The sequence below is a fragment of the Telopea speciosissima genome, chromosome 2 (assembly GCF_018873765.1).
Source record: "Telopea speciosissima isolate NSW1024214 ecotype Mountain lineage chromosome 2, Tspe_v1, whole genome shotgun sequence".
Lineage (NCBI taxonomy): Eukaryota > Viridiplantae > Streptophyta > Magnoliopsida > Proteales > Proteaceae > Telopea > Telopea speciosissima.
In genome coordinates, this window is record NC_057917.1 from 2,389,399 (window position 1) to 2,416,796 (window position 27,398).

Genomic DNA, 27,398 nt, shown 5'->3' on the forward strand with positions numbered 1-27,398 from the left:
CTTATCAACAGTCTCACCTCTATCTCTCCCTTAGGTTTAATACAACAACCCGATCCTCTGCGTTTTGACGGAGAAAGACATCTTCGAATTAAAGTCTAAAACTCTATACGGTGTGAGAGAGAGAGAGATCCACGGTTCCATCTTCGTTGGCGATTGGTGAGTTTGTGGCATCCCTTCTTTCTTCGTTCTAATACATTATTGAAACCCTAGAATCCAAGATCAATTCATGGCGTCTGCCTTTATTTTCCCTTTTTTAAACACTGTACATATTTTTGGTGTAACCCTTACATTATCTTCATGATTCGTATACTATAATTTTTTTTTTGTTGAAAACATGCAAGGATCTATAAGTTATTTTGCCGGTGTATGTTTTCTATTGCTTCCCCCCCCCCCTCCCGCCACCCAATTTTGTAGCGAATTAGTCTATCATGTTCTTGCAATTGGGTTTGAGGAAGAATAATAGGGAATTAGTCTAATCTTGCTGAACTTATTCAAATAAAGAAGTGTATTTTTGTAAGAGTCCTAATTTCCTCTCTTCGGAGTAGAACTTTAAGCTTTTAATTTTGGAAGTCAAATAGGGATGAACTGGCTGGAAATATCATAATCTCTGGGAAGATTTGTTGCACCCTACTTCATTGGATAAAAGAATCTCAACTGTACAGTTCTGGTTAGTGTCAATTAGATTGTGTCCTTGCACTGCTGTATTCGGTGGCTGCAGAGGTTATAAGCCTCTGCTTTCGTCAATAGTTTAATTAGAAGAGGTGGATATCAGGTTGAAGAAGCTGCAGAATATTTACTTTTGAATGCTGAGCCGATCATTTGACCCTGATATGGATATACTTAGACATTAACAGAGTGTACTTAAAGAAATCATTATATAGTAACAATCTCAAGTATAATGCTAGTAAGGATGTGGCACCACAGTCCTCTTGTTGATAAACAATCTTGAAGAATATGTTGATATGGTGTGATACAGGTTTGGATTAAGGGGTGAAATTGGAATTTTGGTGAAATCATTATTCAAAGAAGATGCATTTATTTGAATTTGTGAAATTCATGAATTTCAGTAGGTATCCAAATGCACCCAAGGTATGGATTTGTTTGAGCAAATCATCAATTGCTAAGTACCCAGAATTCTTCAAAATTTGAAAATTGAGAATATAAATAGTGCATTCAAAATCATCCCAAATGCATCTTGTGCACTTGCCTTGGTCTGTTTCCTGCACTCTCCTTAGTCTGTTTCAGCACTTATGGTTATTGTTCGTGTACCTGAGGTTTATTGATTGATTTTCTTCTCCCAGAGTGCTCAAATTGTTTCATGTTTTTGAACCAGTGATTCTGATATTGTAAAGTTGAATATTTTTTCTGTAAAGAATCTTCCTTCCTCTTCTAATTTCTTCTCTGTTTGATGTAGAAGTCTATACTGTGATCTCAAAATTCTGTGTTAATATGTACATTTTGGTATAAATTTAACATTTGTTTTACCTTGTTATGTTTGCAGTGCTTGATATTTGAATTACAAAATGCCAGCCACGGCAGGTAGGGTTCGCATGCCCGCGAACAATCGGGTGCACAGTAGTGCGGCCCTCCAAACCCATGGCATCTGGCAGAGTGCCATAGGGTATGATCCTTATGCTCCCAACAAGGATGATTCAAAGCAGTCATCCCATCAAAAGTCAAATTCTGAACCCGAGGCTGAGAATGCATATGCTAGCTTTCAAGGTCTTCTTGCCCTGGCACGTATAACTGGTTCCAATGCTGATGAAGCCCGTGGGGCCTGCAAGAAGTGTGGCCGTGTCGGCCACCTCACATTTCAATGTAGAAACTTTCTTAGTGTAAATGAAGATGCAAAAGACAAGGATCCCGATGCTGTTCAGGCTGCTGTAGCATCAGGGTTGGATAAATTGAAGGCAAACAGAGGAAAGATGGAGACCAAGGCTGATGCAGAGAGCTCTGAAGCAAGCTCAGAGGTGGAGGATGAGACTGAGAGTTCTGATTCTGATGTTGATTCGGAGATTGAGAGGATAATTGCTACACGGTATGGAAAAAAGGGTGGCAGCAAGTTGAGATCATCGAGTAAGAAGAAAGAGGCTTCACAGGAAAGCGGGTCAGATTCTGGAGATAGGAGAAAGAGAGGTAGATCGAGAAAAAGGAGGAGCCACAAGAGGAGGAATGATGACTCAGATGATAAAGATAAAAGTGATCGGAAGAGGAAGAAGGATAAGAAGAGGGGAAATGACTCGTCAGATACGGAGGATGAACGTCATGATCGTCATAGAAAGAGTAGAAAGGAGAAGAGTAGGAGGAGAAGTCATCGTCATTGTGATGATTCATCTGAGTCTGAAGAGTCTGACAGAAGACGTAAGAGAAAGAGCAGGAGGGCAAGGTCGTTTTCTGATTCTGATTTCAGTGACTCAGACGATTTACGGGTTGGTAGGGGCACAAAGCGTTGTCAGAAGAGGAACAAGGACTAGAAACCTCTCTTCAAGATGTTCTATGCATATGAGGTAATATCACCGTACTGTTTGCATGAGCTTGCTTATCTTTCTGGTGTGTAGGTTCTTTTGTTTGAAACAGAACTTGGAAGTTATTGCTTGTTTGTTTATAGGGATAATTTCGGTTGCACCACCGCATTGAGGGAATCTTATCTCAACGGTCAACTACTTGAGCCATGTGGCAGGATGATGGGAATATTCTGAATATTGGATAAGCATGTCTAGATTGGGATTAGCCATATGTCAGTTTTTAGAGCCTAACTCAATCAAGTAGTCTCCTCTCTATCTCTTGTATTTTTCAGCCTTCCATTTTTTTCCCATGCACCCTTCCACTGTCCCTAGATTTTCAAAGCTTTATTTTGCACTTGGCAATATCCGTTTGGGCTGAAAATTGACATGTAGGCACAGAGGACATTGGGGCCCTTCCACAAAATGTTGGGACTCATCCAATCTGCCACGTGGCAGATATTTGGGTGTTTGAGATAATCTTATCTCAAGAGGCCGTTGAGGGACCTTTACACTTGTTTGTAATGGCTTGTGATTTGTGTCGTTTTATCTTTACATTCCTAAGCAAATTTCACATTTTAATTTATTTATGTTTGGTTCTGCTTTATAGTTATATGTTTGTGTATCATATGTTTGTCCGCATAAAGAGAATATGACAAAATTGATTCACTATTATCTTAAAAGTATGATCTCCTTAGGCTTTGGTGCTTATTCTTTGTGGTCTTTTACTGCTTTGGAAGCTTGGAGAAACATCTTGGAAAGATGTGAGGGTTTAAAAGCTGGTGCATGCAGGGGAGTCTTTTAGGAAGTGGGCAGTGCAGTAGGACTTTACTGCTAGTCTTGGTTGACTAGCAGCCTATGCATGCTTTTCAGGATCAGAGTTAATTAGAGCATAACCTGGTCTATAAAGTAGGGATCTCTTGGGACAGTGACATGAAACTGGGTGCAGTTTTTGGATACAGAGAAATGGGAAGTGGCAGAAATGTCTCACCTTTTACTGTCTTTTTCTCATGGCCCCTTGTTTGTCAATTTCCTGTGACCAAGGAACATTTTTTGTCTACCCACTATTCCTAACTGCTGCTGCTGTTTCCATTAACAAAATTAACCCTCATCTTATTTTTTTGAAATCTTGGCTTTCCATTTGTCCCTTTGCCTCTTTCATGAGTCTGGTTTTTTAAATTCATATTGTCTGGCAATGCCAAGATGGCAAGTTCCTATTTGACTTGGTTTAATCTGACCTTTACCATTCAAACTGTAAAAATCATCAAACCTTGAAAAACAGAGGGCTGAATACTCTTGTCTGAAATTGGAGGTAATGATGAAGTCTAGGGAACGAAATAGGCAGATTCACAGTGTTCACTTGCCTAGCACAAGTGATATTTGCTAAGACTCTTAAGTAAAGACCAGCATTCCTACCCAAGTGACATCTAAAGCTTAACCCAACTTGCATGACAATTGATATGTTGTTAGGCATCGTGGGCTTCTCTTCTGCAATCAATGGCCTCACTGGTTGAGGCACACCATTGGATGCAATTGGGACATTGATTTCTACTGCTTATTGTTAATCTAAATCCCGCAATCTAACCAGTTGAAATGCGATTCAGCTATAGTTGTCATGGCATCGCCATGGCATCATATAACTGGAATAGTGGGCATATCAACCAACGATATGGGATATGTAAGAATATCGACCGATATGGCCTCCATGGCATCGACATGGACGCCATACCATGATATATTCGGCCAATATTCTTGTTCAAGTGTATAAAACTTTAGTTTTAATAATTATTATTTTTTTAACCTTTTAAAAGATAATGCTTTTATCTTAATGTGTATTGGAGGTGTACACATTAATATAAAAAAAATTAAAAAACACTATTGACTAATGACTATACCCTAATATAAATCAGAAAGAAATGATGCAGCCTGGATCTGGACCATGAAGCTGACAAAGTGGAAGTTGCTACCTCACAACCCAAGGTTCTTCGAAGGTCGGCCCGGGTCAAGGAGAGGCATGCCAGGCATGGTCTGCCCCTGCAGGGATAGTCCATTTATTCCTTATCTTCCCAATATTTTTAAGGAAAGAAGTTGTACCTAAGAAAGGGAAGATTTGGACTGATTTGGAGTTATCTCAGTTTCTAAATAAAAAAAGGATCAATCAGCTAACTAGTATATTGGACTGATTGAAGATTGGATTGAAGATTGAGAGAATATTGGGCTGATTGAAGAGAAGATTGGATTCTGATTGAAAGTATTTTGGGTTGATTGAAGATTGGAGATTGGATTCTTATTTTCTTTTCTTTTCTTCCTTACATGTACTAAGCTCTAAGTCTATATATGTAATCCTCCATGATTGGATGAAGATATGTTATGAAGTTTAATGAAATTGCTCTAGCTCGAGCCCTGAACTCGATTGGAGTTCTAGCAAGTCCATTTCTCCTTTTGTTCGATTGATCAACTCTCTTCTCCCGATCTGTAGCTTCTAATGAGGCTGTATTATTTGGTATCAAAGCCTAGGATTGCGAGAGCAAAAAACTGTAATGACACCCTGACGAGCTACCCGTATAGTCCCTGTCGAGGATATCAATGTTAGAGAAGAAAACTTGTGTCTTCAGCAAGAAATTGCTAACATGCGTCTCGAGAATGAAGCGTTGAGGAAAGCGTCGCAACGTCCGATTTCGAATGAGGAGACGTCCGCTGCTTACTCTTCATCTTCAAAGAGTAAAAAATCTATTCGAATGAGGAGTACTCATCGACACAGCTATCCCGATTGGACTCTACCAATATGGGATATGAGCTTTAATTACAATGAACCGGAAACTACTAGTTAGGCTTCACAAATCGACATTGAAGGCGATCGATTCGTTATCCAGGTTGATTTGATAGAACCTCCCAAGTTTGATGAATACCAAGATGAGTGCATCGACGAACATGGCGGTTTAGAAAAGCTTGAACCTGATTCTATTTTAGAAGCACTACACGGTGAGACAACATCATTAAATCTAAGCGATTGTTTTCCTTACAACAAAGCAGTTCAAACAAACACCGATCTTCCCATCGAGGAGATCACCTTTCAAGTCTTTGATTTGGTTCCATCATGCATGTCAGTTTCTATTTCTAAAGATTTCTTCATGAAGGAAATGATGAACACGATACCATATCAAGATCCATATTTGGAGCCGTTGCAAGTGCGCAACTTTCTTTACTTATTCGTTGATGATGTAGCAAAAAAGATGAATGGAAACACGTTCCAGTGGATCAACATTGCCAGTACGTATGATGATCCGTATTTGGCTGTTATTTCTTTCCCGTCTCTACATCAATTTGTTCAAGGTATAAGAATCATCAACAAGCCATATGTTAATCCCTCATTTGTTCGAGCCGTGAATACATTAATTGCTATTGTCATCAAATTTGAAGTCGAGTTGCAAATTCTGTTATATTCAATTGGAGATATCACCAATAATTTTGCTTGGTTTCCGTTTGATCCCGGTGGGTGACAACCATCGTTGATCGGAGCAAGAGTTCGTCCTCGAACTCTTTTACAACCTGGAGGGAATGATGCAGCCTGGATCTGGACCATGAAGCTGACAAAGTGGAAGCTGCCACCTCACACCCCAAGGCTCTTCGAAGGTCGGCCCAGGTCAAGGAGAGGCGTGCCAGGCATGGTCAGCCCCTGCAGGGATAGTCCATTTATTCCTTATCTTCCCAATATTTTCAAGGAAAGAAGTTGTACCTAAGAAAGGGAAGATTTGGACTGATTTGGAGTTATCTCAGTTTCAAAATAAAAAAACGATCAATCAGCTAACTGGTATATTGGACTGATTGAAGATTGGATTGAAGATTGGATTTCTGATTGAGAGTATATTGGGCTGATTGAAGAGAATATTGGATTTCTGATTGAGAGTATATTGGGCTGATTGAAGAGAAGATTGGATTCTGATTGATAGTATTTTGGGTTGATTGAAGATTGGAGATTGGATTCTTATTTTCTCTCCTTTTCTTCCTTGCATGTACTAAGCTCTAAGTCTATATATGTAATCCTCCATGATTGGATGAAGATATGTTATGAAGTTTAATGAAATTGCTCTAGCTTGAACCCTGAACTCGATTGGAGTTCTAGCAAGTCCATTTCTCCTTTTGTTCGATTGATCAACTCTCTTCTCCCGATCCGTAGCTTCTAATGAGGCTGCATTAGAAATCTAAAAGACTCAACAGAGAAGGAGAGAGTCGTTAGATAGAAAAAGACGAGTTCTTCACCTCTTCGAGACATCGAACCCCTCCATCAGTTCAGCAACTATTGGCCTCCTTTGTCAGCTTCGGCGAGTTCTTCCAATAGGTAAGTAATTGTTTATTTTTTTTATTTGTAGTTCTTATTCTTCTCCTCCCAGTCCTCCGGCAAGCAACTCTCTCCTTCAGTTCTTCTTCACTCACTCGTGCACACACACACACACACACACACGCAACCACTCCAGCGCGAGAGAGAGAGAGAGAGAGTCATCTTCTTTACTTCCGATGACTCCTCTCTTCTTTTTTTTTTTAATACGTAACACAGGCCAAGGCCATTCTTAGTCTCTCGCAGTCGATACACACACTTCAGAGAGAGAGACAAAGAGGGACAGAGTCGTGAGATAGAGAGGGTTTTTTTCCCCTCTTCTTCTTGCCTTGTAGAGTTGCAGGCTTGCACACAGTGTCACAGTCACCGAGTTTTTTTTTCTTTCTTCTTCTTCTTCTTGCCTTGTATTTGATGCAGGTCCAAGCACTAGGAAGAAGAAGAAGCCTTGAGAAGGCTGTTGAGTTTGTTTTTCGTTGGAGCCTTCGTATATTTATTTATTATTATTATTTTTTTTGACAGCAAACAAAAATGCTTTTTCATTAATCAAATTTGTGTTCAATACTTGGCACCCCTACAACCTTATATAAAAGACTCAAAATTAGACTCCTACACTAAAAAGGAAAGGCCTAACCCAATCCTTAATCTATTAAAAGGTCGTACCCAGTGCACAAGGCTCCTGCGTTTAGCAGGGCCTGGGGAGGGTCTAATGTACGCAGCCTTACCCCTGTTTCCAGAGAGGTTGTTTCCAGGACTTGAACCCGTGACCAAGCGTTCAGCAAGTGAGCACTTGACCAACGCGCCAAGCACGACCTTCCCAATCCTTAATCTATTAGCTAACTTAAATTGACTAGGAAACTGAAATAGACTCAAAATAGAGTCCTAATGCAGCCCAACTTAAATACTTAAAAGAAAACTACTAAAATCAATTAAATTGAACCATTGGTTGAACCGGTTCAATTTAAAACACCAAATAAAAAGCTAAGTAAGGAAATAAAACTAAGCTAAGTAAGGAAATAAAACTAAGTATGGAAGCTAATCCCGTATGCAACCTAGTTACCCATATTTTAGGCCCATAAAAGTGGTCTATTACATTAGAAACCCATGGGATCAAAGGCCCAACATGTATGTAACCCAACCCTAGACTTATTCCCAATGAAATAAGCCCTAGTTGGTGATGAATCTGCATCAACTCTCTCTAGCTTGAAAAAATTCGTCCTCGAATTTTGCAGTGACGAGGAGGAAAAAACATGTGAGTAGCAGCAGCTTTGACCACTCCCAAACAGAACTCTGGTGAGGCAAGAATATTAGGAATAAAGTCTTCAAGGCATGGAGCTTTCTCTTCAGAGAACCATAGTGGCATAACAAACTCTATGTGCTCGACCTCTTCAAGAACAACATCTTGGATGTCAATGATTTCTGGTGGAGTGTTCTCACTCACCACTTCATCTTCCATGTCCTCAGCATTGTCTATTTTGCTTTCTTCAGTAGTTCAGTGTAGACCTCCTTAGTAGTTTCTCTACCATTTTGTTTTGGACCTCCACATCAATTTGATGGCTGCGCTTCTCAACCATGATCTCAACTACTGGTGCAGCTTGGTCTACTTGAATTTCTTTAGCTATAGGTTTTAGAATCTCTTTAACACAAACCGCCTTAGTAGAATCTTCTATTGGTGCATCCGCCATTGGTGAAGCTTTAAGCACAATCGCTGCCACTTGCATTGGAGTTGATACGTTTGGCATTCCCTGTGGCTGTACCGTCGATGTTGTCACCTTTGGTTGTAACCATAGTTATCAAGGCGTCGCCTTGGCGTCCAGGCGGTTTTCCAAGCCCATGGCGATAGGACGCCATTTCGTGTGTCGCAAAATGGAGCGCCATGGTCGGCAAGGCGTCACCTTAGGACGCCTATGCTTCTGGGCGGTCGCCATATGTATTTTTTTTTAAAAAGATTTTTGTTTTTTAACTTTTTAATGTGATTGAAGATATTCTAATTCATATAATCTGATTGGTGTGATGCTTTTGGTTCCATGCTCTGAGAAGCATGGAATCATATGTTACAAAAGGGAAAAAAAAAAAACAAAAACACCTAAATCGATTCAACATTTCAACTAATCAACTTTACCCCAAACCCATTTGACCAATTGACCCCAAAAGGAAGAAGAGTTGAGGACTGCGAAAGAAAAATAGAGAAGCAGCGGCGACTTCAAGTCTTTGTCTCTTCGACTTCGACTCCGTCGAACACTCAAACTTCACTCCTCAGTGCCCGACTGCCCATCGTCCACGGGCGTCCGGCGACTCGGCGAGGATCTCCAGCAGTAAGTATTGTTCTTTTTTTTTTTTTTTTTTTTTTTTTTTTTTTTTTTTCTTTTTTCCTTCTAAAACCTAAACCCTTTCTAAGTTCTAACCCTTGCGGCCCTACTGTTCTTCTTCTTCTTCTCTTCTCCAGCCTCAACCTCCACCGGTGACATATCCATCTTCCACCGGCGTCCGGCAACAACTCCATTAAAGGTATGTCCGTGAGACATTCAGCTTTTCTTCTTCTTCTCTTCTATTTTTTGTTTTTGTTTTTTTTTTTCTTCTTATGCTGCATTGCTGCTGCTGTTCCATCACTTGATTCACTTCCATGTCCCTATTCTCCAGCTTCCATCCCCAGTCCGACAGTCCCCAACGGTGACATCTTCAATCTCCACCCCCACCGGCGAGTCGACATCTCCAATTCCACGGTAAGAGGTGCCATTTTTTTTTTTTCCTTTTCTTCTTCTAAAATCTAAAGTCTAAAGACTCTAAACCCTGTTCTTCTAAGTTTTAACCTTCTCTGTGACTGTGTTTCTTCCTTTTGGCAGCAGCAGCCTCGTACATCGTCCGGCACTATTGTCTTCCATTCCAGCAGCATTTTCCAACCAGTAAATGTCTTTTTTTTTTTTGCCCCCAGTCTCAGTGCTTCACTTATTCTCTTCCTCATTTGTCTAATTATAAATCTGTAATCAGTATTTTTCCTTCCAAGTTCCAAATTTCATTTTTTCCTGATTTTCTTTTCATTTTTTATGCTTCACTGCTTACTTGCTTAGAGTTTCAAATTTCAGCAATGTATTACTGTGTTACTAAATTCCTGCTTCCTATATGCCTTCGGTTGGACTAGCAAACACTTCAATATTTTATTCTATTGTGAATCTGTGATAGTTTGATTAGTGATTACATTTTCTATAACATAGTATTTTTTTCTTTACTTTTTAAGTTTTTATACACTTTAATTCTCTATATTTTTAATTTTTTTCTATTGTTTGTTATTGTAGACAACTAGACATCAGACAAAGGGAGTAGTGGAGTACAATGGCCAATGTTGATGGTAGTAGTGGGGCTGAAAATATAAGTACAGCGGGGTCAGGGATTGATCCAAGCAAGGATCCGAAAAGAAAGGCCAAGTCTAATGATCCGGGGTGGAAGTATGGATACTGGCCTAATTTAGAAGACAAAAATTGTGTCAAGTGTATCCTCTGTGGGGTGGATACCAAGGGAGGAATAAAAAGATTGAAGCAACACTTGATTGGTGGCTATGGAGATGTAGCCAAGTGTTCAAAGACAACTACCGAATTGCTAAAGAGATGAGAGAAGCAATCTTGAAAAACAAGAAGAGGAGGATGGAAAATTTGGATGATTTGGATGTTGGCGGTGGAGATTTTCATGTTGAAGGATCCGAAGAAAGGCATATAGAGTCCGATTTGGGGGGTGGGGACTCAAGCCTTATTCCAAGCTCTGGAACAGCTTAAAAAAAAAATAAAGTTGTCATTCAAACGACAGTCAAACAACAAGTAAGGGGTCCCATGGATGCTCATGTAAAGAGGCGGACTCCTGAAGAGGTTGTTGCAGACAGGCACGGTAAAGGTCCCCAACAGACTACAATGGAGAACCGTATGAGATCAGAGGAGGAAAGAGATAAACTCCGTTCTTACTTTGCAAGGTGGGCTTTTGAAAGTGGTGTTCCATTCAATGCATTGAAGCTAAGGAGCTTCGAGGAGTTGGTTGAGGCAATTGGACAATATGGGCCAGGTTTCAAGCCCCCTTCATTTCATGATTATAGGGTTCCTCTATTGAAGTCTGAGAAGGAGAAAGTTGATGAAATAAAAAAGAAACATAAAATCTCTTGGAGGAAAGGGTGCACTCTCATGTCTGATGGGTGGACCGACAGGAAAGGAAGGCACTTAATTAATTTTCTTGTCAATTGTACGGAAGGGACTTTTTTTTGGGGGTCTGTGGATGCATCAAGTCAAATACAAGATGCAAAAATGTTATTTGAGCTCCTTGATAGTAGGATTGAGGAGATTGGAGAGGAGAATGTGGTTCAAGTGGTCACTGATAATGCTTCCAATTATGTTGCTGCTGGAAGGTTACTAATGGAGAAAAGAAAGAAGTTGTATTGGACTCCATGTGCAACTCATTGCCTAGACCTTATGATGGAGGAGATAGGCAATATAAAAATATACAAGTCTGTGATACTGAAGGGAAGAAAAATTGTTACCTTCATCTATAGGTATGCTCGCCTTTTTGAAGCTATAAGGGTACAAACAAAAGGAGCAGACTTGGTAAGGGCTGGAGTAATCAGATTTGCATCTTCATTTTTAACGCTTTAGAGCTTATTGAAGCATAAGGATGCTTTGAGGAGATTATTTCTTTCTGACCATTGGGAGCAATCTAAGTTGTCACATACAGAGGCAGGGAAGCAAATTGCTGAAATAGTTATTTCCACACCTTTCTGGAATGGTGTGCAGGATTGCTTGAGAGCATCATTGCCTCTTCTTCAAGTATTGAGGATAGTAGATGGAGATGAGAGGCCTGCATTGCCTGAAGTATATGTTGCAATGGAAGAGGCAAAGAAGCACATAATATCAAATTTTAAGGGCATAGAAAGGAAATGGAAGAAGGTTGTAAAGATTATTGATAGGCGTTGGACAAGTCAGATGGAGCGACCAATATATTTGGCTGCATTTCTCCTTAATCTAAGCAAGTATTTTAAAGCAATTGAGAAGCAATCAGATGAATCTTTAGCCAACTCCTTGATGCATAAAGCAAATGATGCCTTTAATGATGTTCTTGTAAGGATGGTGCCTGATACAACCTTGCAAGACAAGATCAGTGAACAATCTGCTGCTTATACTGGAACTGGAGGATCTTTTGCAAAGGATATGGCGATTCGACAAAGGGACAAGTTGAGTCCTCGTAAGTTTTTTTTCTTTTAACTTATATTGTTTAGTTGTTTTACTTGTTTGTATTTTGTATTGTATGTTGATTTTAATTTAAACTATATTTTTTCTTATATATATTATATATATTTATAGTCGTTTGGTGGGAAAAACATGGAAGCTCTACACCTGAGCTTACAAAGCTTGCAAGGCGCTTACTTGGTCTTTGTTGTTCATTTTCTGGTTGTGAGCGCAATTAGAGCATATTTGAGTATTTCAGTACTAAGTTAATATTATTTTTATTTTTTGTTTTTTGTGTGGTTTTAATGTTTTATGAAAGAATGACTTAAAGAATAAAAAGTAATATTTTCATATTGTTTATTTGTTCTTCAGATTCACACCAAGAAGAGGAATAGGTTATAAGTTAGAGCATCAACGTTTAAATGATCTTGTCTACATCCAGTATAATCGCCGTCTTCAAGTAAGGTTCCAAGAAAGAAAGGAACAAAGCAGAAATTATGATCCACTGGAGCTTGATGAGCTAGATTGGAGTAGTAAGTGGATGACTGGGGTATCAGATGATGAATTAGTTCATCCTGAGGATGATCTCACTTGGAGAACTGTATCAGCAGTAACTGGGGCATCTTCATCGTTTTATGGCGCCAATAGAGCGAGGAGGTCTGGACCATCAACCGCTCCAGTTCCATCCCTTCCCTCTTCTTATTCATGGCGTGCTAGGGGGAGGGTTGAGGAGTCTTTAGATGAAGAATTGGAGTTCGGGTTGGAGTTGGATGAACAAGATATGCGTGATGATGAAGATGTTGAGGATGATTTTGGTATAGAAAGTAATGATTCGGACAAACAACAGGAGCTAGAAGATTTAAATATGCTTAATTGGGATTGAAATTTGAAGTTGTGAAGTACTTACTGAACAATTTGTTTTGGATTTTGGATGGTTTGGTTTTTTAGACTTTTCTTCACTCTAAGTATTTGAATGTTTAAGCTTTAATGATTACTTAATTTTGGCATTTTACTATTTTAGGTTATATTATGTTTTCTTTTATTGAGTATTGATTGACAGGGTCACATAAGTAAAAATATAGTGGATGACCTTAGGGCTTGCTGCCTAGGCACTCAATTTGGCATCACAGAGGTAAGTGTACTAATTTACTAACCCTTTATTCTTTATATTTAATAATTTATAATGTTGTTTGATTCTTTGATATTTATATTTCATTATTTTCATATGCTATATTGCATTATTGATATGATAATATGATGAACTTAGTTTGTTAATTTATTTTTTGATGAATATCTTGCATTGGTTTGACTCTTTAGTATTTATTTGGCAAAGAAGTAGAATTATATAATTTTTAATATGCTATTTGTGCCAAATAAAATGGTTATATAATAAAACAGAACACTTGAACGCTTTGTTCGCCAAGGCGCCGCCTTGCAATCGCCCTATTGTCAAGGCGCTTAGGAAGGCCCTCAAACGCCGTGGTCGCCTTGCCGTCTTGATAACTATGGTTGCAGCCAAGATTTTCGTTGTACTTCCGATGCAACATCTAGTTCAAGCTTTTGAAAACTATCATGGTCGTCGGCATCCTCATCCGGGTACTGGTCGAAGATCGGAGGTTTGCAAAAGTCAACATGTATCGTGAATCGATCATCCCCACGAGCCAACAAGCTACCGATGATCGATGACCATATTGACCACTAGAAACAAGTTTTAAGAGTAGTCAGGCAAGAGAAGTTGTTTATTAACTTGAAGAAGTGCTCCTTCATGCTGCCCAAGGTTGTTTTCCTTGGTTTTATTATATCTTCGAAGGGTGTTGAAGCTGATCCGGAAAAGGTCAGAAGCATTGTTGATTGGCCCACTCCGAGGACATTCACTGAATTACAAAGCTTCCACGGTTTGGCATCCTTCTACAGGAGATTTGTTCGCAATTTTAGTGCCATCATAGCATCCATCACCGAATGCACCAAGCAGAGCAAGGAAAAGTTTGAATGGACAGCAGCAGCCCATAAAGCTTTCCAAGTGATTAAGAAGAGGATGACTGAATCTCCAGTGCTACGCCTACCCAATTTTGACCATATATTCGAAGTTGCTACCGATGCTTCCCATATTGGTTTAGGAGGAGTTCATATGCAGAATGGGCACCCTATTACCTTCTACACTGAAAAGCTTAATGATGCCAAAACTAGGTATTCTACTTATGAGATTGAGCTTTATGCTGTTGTTCAGGTGTTGCGACATTGGAGCATAGTTGTCACGGCGTCACGGCGATCCAAGTCGGTGGAAGGGTGTCACGTCGATATATCGACATGTCGCCCGCCTTGGCAACGCCATGGCGGGCATGTCGACCATGTTTAATTTTTTATTTTCTGTATTTTTAATGTCATTTAGTATGCTATAATATATGTCCTATAACATCAAAAATCAACATGAAAGTGTACTACACTACTACTAATATACTATGCCACTATGGTTTAATTCATGAAAGTGTAACTAATATCCATTAGTGTATATGAAAGTATGAAAAATTGAAAATATAGATTAACCTGTCAAATACTCCATTTTGTATAGAAATATCCACTATGGTTTAATTCATGAAAGTATGAAAAATTGAAAATATAGGCTAACCTGTTTACTGAAGCTTGATAGGAATAGTCTTTCTTCAGTGTGTGTGATTTGGAGCAAAGCATCTAAGCTATTAAATGGTTTAAAAAAAATAAATTTAAATCTAACTTTTATATGTACAAATATCGACCGATATGCCAACATATCGTGGTATGGCGTCCATGGCGACGCCATCCATATCGAACGATATATTTACATCTACCATGGCGTAGCTCGATATGCCACCTCTCCCAGCGCCAGGACGCCATGGCGGTGCCATGGCGACGCCATGACAACTATGCATTGGAGGCACTGTCTTAGCGGCAAAGAATTTGTCCTGTACACTGATCATGAGGCACTCAAGCACCTCCATTCTCAGAAGTCCATTAGCACCAGACATGCTAAATGGGTTGCTTATCTACATGAGTTTAATTTTGCCCTCAAGTATAAGTCAGGAAAGGAGAACACAGTGGCTGATGCACTGAGCAGAAAAGTCTTGACTTTGAACACATTCTCAGCCCATACACTTAGCATCGAGCAGATCCGAGAAGAGAATGCTAGTGACAAGGACTTCCAGGTCCTATATGCTGAGTTGAAGCAGGGTGGACAACACCCTAAGTATTCTTTACGTGATGGTTACTTGTTCTTAGGAACAAGACTTTGCATTCCCAACTCGTCCCTATGCCATCACATTATTAGGGAGTTACATGGAGGAGGCCTGGGAGGACACTTTGGAAAGGATAAAACTACCTTACAGGTGACTGATCGGAATTATTGGCCTCACTTGGCCAAGGTTGTAGAGCATGTCATCAGGAGATGCCGAGTTTGCCAACTAGCTAAGGGTGCCAAGCAGAACACGGGCCTCTATTCACCATTGCCGATCCTTCACCAGCCTTGGGTTGACATCAGTATGGATTTTGTACTTGGGCTTCCCCCTACCAGAGAGAGATTTGACTCCATCATGGTGGTTGTTGACAGATTCACTAAGATGGCTCATTTTATTCCCTGCCGAAAAACACTTGATGCTTCCCACATTGTCAAGTTCTTTTTCATGGAGATAGTTCGCATCCATGGGCTGCCGAGTACTAGAGTCTCTGACCGAGATGTGAAATTTATGAGCTACTTTTGGAAGACACTATGGCTGAAGACAAACACCAAGCTTCTGTTCTCTACTCCCTTCCACCCCCAGACTGATGGACAGACAGAGGTGGTTAACCGGAGCCTTGGTAATCTACTGAGATGTTTGGTCAGAGTTTATGAGAAAACATGGCCCTCCATCCTTTACATTTCTGAGTTTGCTTACAATAGCTCGGTGAACAGGACCACTGGATGTACCCCTTTCGAGATTCTTTTTGGGATACAACCCAAACGTCCCTTTGATCTCGTTCCTTTACCCCCTCAAGCTAGGGTAAGTGTGGAAGCAGATGAGTTGCTCCGCCACATCACCGAGGTACACGCTGATGTTCGATGGAAGATGGCCCTCAGTACTGAACATTTAAAAGCCATTGCTGACAAGCATTGCCGGTTCGTTGAGTTCAAGCCTGGAGACATGGTCATGGTCAATGTGAACCCAGAGAGATACCAGCCGGGTGTCAACAATAAACTCCATCCAAAGAAGATGGGTCCATACAAGGTGCTGAAACGTATTGGACCCAATGCTTATGTTCTCGAGTTACCTGTTGCTATGGGCATAAGTAATGTGTTTAATGTGGCTGATCTCTACTTGTACACGGGACATCACTCAGACGATGGTGATTCGGAGCATATGCTGAGGCTGCCCCAACTCAAGCCACCCACTGAAGATGTGATCGAGGAGGTCTTAGACGACATGCATAAGACCACTCGACATGGCACATGTTACCATTCTTTCCTTGTCAAGTGGAAAGGTCGCCCAAGCTAGGACAATACTTGGATCCATGCAGATGACTTCAAGAGGCTTGATCCCGAGTTGTATGATCGATACATGGCCTTCACCCATTCATCGGAGATGAATGTTTCTAAGCCGGGGAGAGCTGATGCAGGTCCAAGCACTAGGAAGAAGAAAAATCCTTGAGAAGGCTGCTGAGTTTGTTTTTCGTTGGAGCCTTCCTATACTTAGTTTTTTTATTAAGGGCAAATTAGTCTTTTAGCCTTTAATTATTTTAGTTGTTTTATTTTACTTCCCCTCCACGGTTTCCATTAGTAGGCTAGCTTTGTTTTGTAATCAGATTTGGACGACAAGTCTGAATGTTCTATTTGTAATTAGGAATCAGATTAGGATTACAAGTCCTAGTCTGAGTAGGATTTGATTTCAGTTTTGATTAATAAATAAGCAAATCGTGGGAGGCTCCCCCCACAGTTTAATTATTCAATTTATGCTTTCAAGCTTGCTGCCATTGCTCTCTGAGTGTTACATCCTTGTGGATCTCAAGGTGGATAGGGTGGGTGGACTCCTACGACTCCTTGCATCAAGAAGATCGGGTGGTTTCTTCAATTTTCAAGCTGCTGCCTTTGAGTTCTTCAAACTAGTAAGTTTGATTCAAAGTTTCTGTTTACACCTTCTACTTCTTACCCTCTAACCTAAACCTACCCTCTTTCCATCGATCCCAATCAGATCATTAATCCAAACTTCCATCCCCCTCCATTAAACCTGCAACTTCTCCATTAAAACTTTAGCTTGATTTTCAAGCAACCCACTTCCAGCCATCAGATCATCCCCAAACTTCCATCGAGTTCTTCATTCATCCCCTCCTACACTCGATCCAAAACCCAGCCCTTCAATCCAACCCTATCCTCTCCATCACCTAACTCCATTAAAACCCAAAACCAGATAGGTCAATTCTGCCCTAATTTGCAGAAATTTCAAACTCATCTAAACCCTAATCTTCTTATACCATAATAACCCCTTAGACCTGCTCATTAAAACCCTATAAACCTTTTCTTCAACATCCAACCCTAACCCTAGTTTTGCCCTAAAATTACTAAACTCTAACTCAATCGGCCAGCCTTGTTTGTGATCCTATTACCCTAGTTCCTAGTGGGAATAATTCCTACCTGGACTACATTAGTATGCTTGCACACAATCAGTTAGTCACACACAGGGGTTTTTTTTTTCAACTTTATTATCAGCAAGACTATTACTATCAATTATTTGATAGGCTAATCTATGGTTTCATACTTTCATATACACTAATGGATAGTACACTTTCATGAATTAAACCATAGTAGATTAGTAGTACACTTTCATGTTGATTTTTTATGTTATAGGGTATATATTATAGCATACCAAATGGCATTAAAATAGAGAAAATAAAACATGGTCGACATGATCACCATGGCAACGCCATGGTGGGCAACTTGTCGATATATCGATTGGACACCCCTCCACTGACTTGGATCGCCGTGACGACGTGACAACTATGGATTCAGCAAATATTTTGATAGTTGGACCTCTACCAGAGTCAGTTCTTGGACTGAAGTAAAAAGAAGAAAGTATTAATGCTCTGTCTGGTTGAAGGTAAAGTGATGTGAAGTTGAAATATGGAAGGTTTTCAACTAATACAAAAAATACTTGTGTAACTAACTATTTATAAGAAAATTTCTGCAAATAACCCAAAAGCTTTATTCAATATGGGATCCAAATTTTCGTACTAAATTTCTTAGGTTTTTGTAGAGAGGAATTATTGTACTGCACTTTTCAACTACTCCCAAAATGTTTTTTATTTGGCCTCCCCCCCCCCCCCCCCCCATTATTTCATAACATTTTACATCCAACCAGATGGAGTCTAAGAAGATAACCAAAACTTACCCGGTTCACTTGCTTCAAGTGGGAGAGTTGAGAGTAATCAAGCTCTATTGTCAAACCACAATGGATGTCTTGCTGGGTTGATCTTTGGAACATTTTGAGTTGTGACTAAGGACGGCCTTTTATTTAAATAACTGGTGAGCTTACCTTGGTGGGGGCATGCTATAATTGTTTCCAAAATTATGTGCTTCAGGTAACTTTCGGCTACATCCTTGGGGATTTACCTTCATTGAGAAGAGAAGCTGTCCCAAGTGGGATCAGCTAGAGATTTTGTGTGGAGAGTTTTTTTTTTTTTTTTTTAATAACAATCAGCAACGATTTATGAAAAACCAGAAGGAAAGTTGAACAAAATGCTGACGGTTTCCCCTGACTGCTTTTAGAACATTCTACTTCGAGAATTGGTTAGAACTGAGGTAAAGGTTGATTAAATAGTGTATTATAGTATTCTTTATATCTCTCGACTTGATTATGGTTAGTAATTAAGCTGGAGACAATGATTCACAAACTAGAAAGTAGCTTAGACTACTTTTTAAAAATAGGAAGCAGTTGAGGTAAGTTAAATTCTTTTCCCTCAACTAGTGAATGTTCGATCATATATCGGATCAAGAGGTAGTGGCTTTACTAATTTCTCAAAGCACTATAAAACTCATATAGAGGCAAGACTCTTATCCTCCACTGTTCACTTGAGGGAATATGGAGGGGAATGTTTGCTGAAACTCTCAGCCTAATCAGGTGTGTTAACAATAGATTACGGGGTAATCCTAGTGGTAATAGGAGTGGAGGGTATTTTGGTAATTTTGGATACAGGTTCTAGCGTTTAGAAGGTGGATTTCAGCTACTGGTGTCAGAGATGAATTAGTCTAATATCAGTAGCTTTATCAAATCGGGAAACACAGAATCAATCTTAGGGTGATGATGCAGATCAAAGAAGGATTTGCTATGGCAGGCTTAAGAGAGAAAAATAGGAGGAAGAGAAGACAAGGGACTGTGAACAGTAACTTGGAAGAAAAGAGAGGATGTAGAGGAGATCACAGTGTCACTTTCATAAAAAAAAACTTCTATTCCATCATCACATCATGGAGGCGACTAGCCTTTACAATCATTTTATAATGCTGGAAACAAAATTAAAACTGAACTCTAAACTACCCAGGATTGAATAAAAAAACTGGTTCGCAAGTTAATCGAACTAACCAAGCCAAACCAAACCAATTCTGAATTAGATGATGACAGGGAAACGAAGGGGAATTAATATTTTTGGGAGAACACAATTATCACAAAGCACAGGTCAGATTGACCTGAAAATTGGATCAAGTTCCTCTTTTGGGGAATGGAAAACTTGATCAAAGTTTCAGCAGATTCTGATGGTTGCATTGATCTTGGCAGAATTCTCTCAAAAAAGATGTATGCAACCTTCTAGAAGGGGAGGTTCTAGTTGCAGGTTTCGAAGGTATTAAGCTTACTTGTTAATGGCAGTAACTTGAGATCAGAATTTCAGACCAATAGAACAGCAGTAGAAGGTGTAGAAGAGCAGCAAATGATCCACTCAGGCTTCCCATTGCAAGGTGTCAATCTGATCAAACACCGATTCCTTCTTTCTCGATCAAACACAAGGAGTTCTTCTAGCTCCAGAAGAAAATAGCAGCAGGAAGCAAGCTTCTTTCAAAAGATTGTGGGTAATAAAAGCTTCCCACGATTTGTTTATTTATTGGCCTACGGCCAAACAATCCAAATCAGAGTAGGAGACTGAAAGTCACCTAGCTGACTGGAAAAAAACAAAACACATCCTCTCTTATGCATAGAAGGTGTGGACCCAATTTACTAACTTCTAAAAAGAGAATTTATAAGAGAATGACTTAAATTGAACCAACATTAAACCTGGTTCAATTATATTAAACCAAGATGAAAGGCATACTAAATAAACCAAGTATGAAAGCATACAAATCAGCAAATAAAGCAGCAACGTGTTAGGCCACAGATTGGCCTCTCTTGTTGGCTTTCTTTCTACGGATGTAGGTCTTCAGATCCGCATCTGGTTGACTTGTAAATCTTATTTATGCTTGCTGAGGTTTTTGCTCAAGTTTAAGTGTTTGTTATAGTTCTGCTCCTAGATGAGCGTTTGTTCGTATGGTTCCTACCAACTTTTTTTAAAAGCATTTTCCCAACTTCGGTTGATCTTTGAAACTACCAGGTGTAGGCCCGTCCTGGACCCGTCTCTGAAACCAAACACCGAAAAAAAACATGGTACGTTTGCGACAGCCATCAGGCTGACGGCATCCAATAATCTCACTCAAACATTGTTTTCTACTTTTTGTTGATGTGTCTTGAATTTTCTGCTGATTTGCATTCAAATTCACTGCTGACAGGTTCTGTAAAATATGTTGGAGCTTCACTATTGCTTTGTCCTACCGGTCACACTTGGATTGTTTGCTTGATTTTTGTTGGACTTTTCTGTTCTGTCAGTTCATTACCTACAAGCCTTAATCCACTGAAGTGGGCATTGGTGGTTTATTTGAAAGTGGAGAGCTTCTGAATGTTGTGTTGTTGATGCATTTGATTGACTGCTAAATTCATGAGGTGCCTATAAGACCAAATTATAGTATGGAAGTGAATGGTTGGCCAAAAAGAAACAACACTGACAAGTTATTGTGTCTAAGATGGCATGTTTTGATAGATGAGTGGCAAGACTGGAGGGATAGAATCAAAAGTGAATACATTTGATGGAACTTTGAAATAAGCACTGATACTTTACAGGATGAGGGAATGTTACTTGAGAATTGAGATGTTTAAGAATGTGGAATTAATATGCTGAAAGGAGTGGAAGGGTTGAAGTGTTGAGAAAGGCTTTCATACTTACCAACCATATATATATAGATATATACATACATACATACACATACACATACACAATCCGATGGAATGAAATGGTGAAGCATGTTTCTCTTAATGAGCCTGGAGTAGTTGGGATAAGGCTTAGGGAGTTCAATTATATTTTCAAGGGCCTTCTGTACTCAATTGCTAAGTTTTGGTTGTTAGAATATCTTGTTGGGTTCTTAGCTAGCCCATCTTGGTAAAAATGAAAACCCTTTATTGTAGATTGAAGATGATATAGTGTTTAGGAGAAAACGAATTCCGAGGGAGGGTCAGCATTATTGTACAATTTGATGGGTCTGGGATGTTTTGCTAGGAACTCAGATTCCAACTCTTTTGCTTGGAATGCAGATTCTACTCTTTGGTTACCTAAATGGCTTTTTCCATTTCTTTTTCAGGGTGGGGGCGCTAATGATGATGATGATTATGATTACATAAATTCTCTCTGTTCTTTTTGTTCTATGGAAGTGGCACATAACTGAGACCCTTGTTTCCCATTTGATGGGATGTTAGTTACGTCATGCTGAATTTTTACTACCCTTGCACTCATCCAGCAAGATGCTACTTATGTCATACTAAATTTTCACTCCTGCAATGAACATACAATTTATGTGTCTTTCTGTTGTTTATTTTTGCAAGAGAGAAGTTAGTGCAGTTTTGGTGTAATGTTAGCCCCGTTTTGGTGTACTTGGTAATGGACTTTTGTTTTAAGTGTTGTTATTTATAATGGACTCCATTATAAGGCCGAAGTTTTATGTTCATAGGGGTACTACACGGAATTAGTATTTTAATTAAGTAGTTAGTAATAGTAGTGGGGAGTATTAGTTATTAGTTAGGAAGTTATCTTGTTATATGTGATAGGCGTATCCCTTTAAAGCTTAAAGGAAAATTCTATTGGACTGTCATTAGACAGGTATGATGTATGTTGTGGAATGCTGGGCTGTGAAGAAGTAATCATATAGATATACTTGGTGTTGCTGAGATGAGGATGTTGAGGTGGATGTGTGGGAAAACTAGTGGGATAAAGTTAGGAATGACCATGTTAGTGGGATAAAGTTAGGAATGACCATATTAGAGCTGGGTTGGGTGTTGCTCTGATCCAGGACAAACTTAGAGAGAGTCGTTTGAGGTGGTTTGGCCATGTTCAACGAAGGCCTCCAGAGGCCCCAGTTCGGAGGAGTGACCTACTTCAGATTGAGGGAACCAAAAGGGCCAGGGGCAGACCTAAGGCAGACCTAAGATAACCATTGGAGAAGTGGTGAAGTAGGACATGCTTAGCTTAGGCCTTGTTCCTGTTATTATGTCTTCAAATAGAGCTGATTGGAGAGCATAGTTCCATGTGGTCGAACCCATTTAGTTGTGATGCTGTTGTTGTTTTACGCTCCTTTGTCAAGGCCTAGAGCTGAATGTTAGGCAGTTAAGATGCAGTACGTAGCTGATAAGGGCCAATGCCCTAGAGTTTGTGTTGTTGTTGATTGCCACTTCCCTTTACTCTTGTATTTTTAATAGTTTCTCTCTTCTGGATCCATGTAGCCAACCCCGTTAAGTTGGGACAAGGTCGAGTAGTTGTTGTTGTATTATTTGTGGGACCCAGTTTGGAGGAGATAAGGTTAGTTTTGACCCTGAGTTAGCTTAGAACTCTTTTGAAGAGTTTCTTTTTCAGTTATTTAATATTTTAGGTGTTTTAGGACACTCCAAATCAGCATGCAGCCAATGAGTTAGATTTAGTTTTAAATTCTGCTTTGTTTTGTTTTGTTTTCAGTTCTATTTATAGGTTGTATTGGACTATTGGGCATAGCCCTCACAACGATTTGATTTAATAAACGGATGTAATTATTTGTTAGAAATTGAAGTGAGGTTGGTGTCTCTCCCATCTCTTTTCCCCCAAGTTATCTCCCTCGCTCTCTCTCTTCTCCTTTTCTTCCATTGGTCTGACCCACCATCAGCAGGTCTCCTGTCTGATCTGCATCAACTTGGTATTAAAGCCAAACCTGGCCGTAGATACCATGGATCCTACTCTCTTATTTTCTATCCACCAAAAACTTCTACTCGTGCAATAGAACTTGTTAAGGTTGAAGTGAATCTCTAAGAAAATCGGCAATAATGCAAGGAATTAATTGCCAATTGCTGATTGTATTGAAACTTCCTTCGAAAAATTGATTTCATTCATTGAAAAATGCGTGGATGATTCAGAAGATGAGTTGATCGAGGAAGCCTTTTGATGCAGAGCTGAAGCACTACATCGCAAGAAGAACAAGAAGAAGCTGCTGTCCAAGTAGTTAGAGTATTAGGGATGCCTACATGTAGTAGACTCCCATACTTAGTTTTTTTTTTCCATAGTTGTTTTTATTTTACGTTTTAAATTTAACCGGTTGAACCAATGGTCCAATTTAAGTTATTTTAGAATATTCCTTTAGAATAGAATCTTTGTGTTTAAATTTTCATGTGAATAATTAAAAAGTCACATGACTTGTTGGTGATGTAATAGAGCTCGGCTAAAAGAGGGGGGGGGGCGCTTTCCTTTTCCTAAGCTGGTTAGGAGTAACGCCATGGGCCAACTAGGCAACTATATAAGCTAATAAAATTGTGGAGCACCACACTCCACTTTTGAAAATTAAATTGCTCTTGCAAGCTGCTGCAACTTCTCTTCTTCTGTGAAGATTGTCCTGTGTTTGATCTAGGCTGGTGGGATTGGTGTTTGCTCCAATCAACACCTTACGGTGCAAAGCCCGGGCGGCGGTTCTCTTCAAGTTCTACTTTCTAGTTTCAGTCAAAGATTCGTTTTTTATTCAAGTTCCTCCATCAACAAGCTCCTGCCAATAACCTTCTGCCATTACAAGTAAGTCTGAAACATTTCCCATCCCCCAATTCTACTTCTAACCTCTACAGCCCCTAACCCTAGCATTCCCCCTTTGTTTTTTAGTTTTCCCAAAACCCTAAAACCTGCACAGACCAATCCACCCATCAAAAACCTACCAGACCAGAGCCGAAGTATCCTCTCTGCCCCTCTTGCACTCGATCCTAACCCCAGCCTCATCCACCCACTCAAATCCCTAGATTCCCCTATTTTACACTTTTCAAAAATCCGAAACCCTAATCCTAAATTTCTGTTAATTCAAATCAGTGTACTTCCCTCCATTAAAACATCTCCAAACCTTCACTGATAGGCTCCCCTACCTTCACTTGACCTAACCCTAATCCTAATTTCACCAAAAACCCTATTTTGACCTAGCCGATTCACCTGTTCATAACAGATCCTTGTTTACTGACTCCTAGTTGGTCACGTATCAATCTAGGATTGCCTTTACTTCGATGATGAAGCCTTTGCTATCACTGATTCACTGGAACGGACCATACAAATAGGGGTGAGTGCTCTATGCATAGTTCTTGCCAAGACTAGAAAAACCTAGTTATCTCATCATGTCATAGCTCATGAGATGATGAATTCGCCCATAAAAACCTTGTTCTGGCTTTTCTCTGAGGATATATTAGCCAAACAAACTCAACCCCCTTCCTGTTCCTTTTACCCACCTTCCCTTCTTATCTTCCCCCCCCCCCCCACCCCCCGCTTCAGCATTCTCTCATTCTATTAAACTCAATGGAGAATTTTTCCGAACAAAATGATAAATAATGCAGTTTCGGTGCAATATTTTAGTTTTTTTAGAACACTTCAAATTAGTTTTAAATTCTGTTTTTTTTTTTCCTCTTCAGTTCTATTTAACAGGTTGTATTGGACATAGCCCTCCCAACGATTTTTATTGAATGAACTGATAGAATTAGTAATTAGAGATTGAATCAAGGTTGGTGCCTCTTCTTCTCTTCCCCCACGTTCTTCCTTGCTCTTCTCCTTTTCTTCCATTGATCTGAGTATGTGACCCACCACTAGCAGGTCCCCATCTGGTCTGCATCAGAAGTGTACTCACTGCTAAGTGTGGGAGTCCACGAACCAATGGCATCACCCTTGAGAAAAAGCAGCAGAAGGACAAGAACTCCCTTGAGCTATGGCATTTGCAGCAGTATTGCCAGCTTCAACTGTTGTTTGGATAATGAAAACTTAATTTACAGGAGGAACATCAACCAAAGCAATGATGGGATCAGGATACTGTTGTAATTTGTAAAATAGTGCTAAAAGTTTCATATTATGAGTTCAAATTGCACCACAACAAATAATTTCCATGTTGATTTTGCCCATGTAGCCGACCCCATTTAGTTGGGATGAGGCTGAGTAGTTGTTGTATGTTGATTTTGCCCATAGAATAGGTGATATTGCAAACCTAGTGTCAAAAATGTTGAGTGATTTTATTGGTACATAAGAATGTTTGTATCTTGAGGCCATAGAATAGGTGATATTGCAAACCCTGTATGGGGTGTTCTTCTCTCTATGCATTGTTCAGTGGTAACTTTGTCTTACGGGATTTCCTTTGTTGTATTGTAATTTTTTTTGTTTTTGGGTGAATTGTTGTATTGTGATTGATTAGTATATGCTTGGTGTTTGCATTAGATCGGACTTGGGGGTAGCCCCCATCAATGACAAACTACGAGAGAGTCAGTTAAGGTGGTATGGTCATATTCAACGGAGGCCGAGGGATGCCCTAGTAAAGAGGAGTGATATGATTCAAATTGAAGGAGCTAAAAGAGCTAGGGGTAGACCTAAAATGACCATAGGAGAAGTGGTGAGGAAGGACATGCATTGGCTAGGGCTTCTCCCAAGTATGACCTCGGACAGAGCCTATTGGGGGCAAGGATCCATGTTGCAGACCCCTTTTAACTGAGATTCTCTTGACGAGCTGGGCTATGCCTATTTCCTCTTACTATCTTTCATCGTTCATTGTCCATTTTTCTATTTATTTTCCGTCTTTCATTTGTTTGTCCGTTTCCTTTCTCATCTCTTCCCCCCCCCTCCCTTTTTTTAAAAATATATATGTAGTTCTACTTTGTTTTGCTTGGATCCATGTAACCGACCCCATTAACTAGGGATAAGGCTGAGTTTGTTGTTGTAGTGTTTGCATTATGATGATGGTAGGTCCAGGTTTTCTTTTCACAAAATTGTGTATTTGCAATGGATCTATGGTAAATGTGTCGGTCATGGCTAACAAAAATGTTGCCTTTGCAGGTGTTGAAGTCTTGGAGGTGTGAACCTGGAGTTTTTGGTTCTAGAGAATATAACTGAATCAGAGTGGATCAGACTGAACTAGTGAGTGTTCTAAATAAATAAAAATTGAATTTAATTGGAAACTGGAACCTCTTTTTATGTCTATGAAAATAGTTTGCAATTGGCTGTCCAAAATTGTTCCATGTTATGCCTTGTTTCCTGGAATAATCCGTTCGCTATCAGTTGACATTAATGACCTAGGATGCTGTACTTTACTGGTGCAGGAAAACTTTTTCTTATAAAATTTTACCCCTAAATTGGCAAAATGTTATATGCACGGTCTAAATTAAATACAGTTAGCTTAGCATAATTATTTTAGGGGGTCCATGGGAGGAATGATCCATGTCACTCAAGTTTCTCAAGAAGATTCAAGAGCTCTTAGATTTTTTAATGGTGTCAAATAGATTTTCTAATGATTTGCTTTGCCACTTATCAACTTATGTTGGGTGGGTGGTTCCTAGCGGCACGATGCCTAATGAAGTGTAGTGCTTCATTATTTGCCACTTGGTGGTACAAGGGGTAATCCAATATACATCTCAACGGTCAAATTTCAATCCAAAGTAAGCAAAACTGATTCAAAATTTTAGTAAAATTACCAAATATCATCAAATGGAGATGCATATTAAATACAGAATGACATCTTTAGTAAAACTACTTCCTCTATTCATTTAAAGCTAAAATTTTACCGATGAGATGTTTATGTTTGCCATGTATGACAATGTATTGTCATATGACAAATATTGAAATGTTATATTTCACTAGGCATAGTGACGAGGAAGAAAACCTTAGGTAGAAACATAATATGTGAGCAAAGGATATTTGTGTTAATATGTTCTCAAAATTTAAGCCTATTAGAGTTATCATGTGGTAAATATTTGATCTTTAGGTGTTTTATAAATCACATTAGTCGGGGTCCTATAACAAGAAACATTTGGGCTTTGGATTATAATAACATACTTT

General features: G+C 39.5%; 2 protein-coding genes across 2 annotated transcripts; both read left to right on the top strand.

The window, feature by feature from the left end:
* The first annotated feature begins 39 nt into the window (after positions 1 to 39).
* Positions 40 to 26,524, top strand: LOC122652775 (CAX-interacting protein 4-like). The gene is made up of 5 exons (XM_043846628.1): positions 40 to 75; positions 120 to 156; positions 1,502 to 2,503; positions 18,441 to 18,451; positions 26,334 to 26,524. The coding sequence occupies exon 3, from the start codon at positions 1,524 to 1,526 to the stop codon at positions 2,472 to 2,474; it is 951 nt and encodes a 316-aa protein (XP_043702563.1). The 5' UTR covers positions 40 to 75; positions 120 to 156; positions 1,502 to 1,523; the 3' UTR covers positions 2,475 to 2,503; positions 18,441 to 18,451; positions 26,334 to 26,524.
* LOC122653288 lies at positions 10,656 to 12,915 on the top strand. Its single transcript, XM_043847266.1, has 3 exons — positions 10,656 to 11,390; positions 11,475 to 12,017; positions 12,475 to 12,915. Exons 1-3 carry the CDS (start codon positions 10,656 to 10,658, stop codon positions 12,913 to 12,915), a joined length of 1,719 nt encoding a protein of 572 aa, XP_043703201.1.
* Positions 26,525 to 27,398: the final 874 nt, after the last annotated feature.

Coding starts and splice junctions, on each gene's coding strand:
- LOC122652775 (XM_043846628.1), top strand. CDS start 1,524: ATGCCAGCCACGGCAGGTAGGGTTCGCATGCCCGCGAACAATCGGGTG.
- LOC122653288 (XM_043847266.1), top strand. CDS start 10,656: ATGGATGCTCATGTAAAGAGGCGGACTCCTGAAGAGGTTGTTGCAGAC. Junction 11,391..11,474: donor GCCTTTTTGAAGCTATAAGG/GTACAAACAAAA, acceptor AGCTTATTGAAG/CATAAGGATGCTTTGAGGAG. Junction 12,018..12,474: donor GATCTTTTGCAAAGGATATG/GCGATTCGACAA, acceptor GTCTACATCCAG/TATAATCGCCGTCTTCAAGT.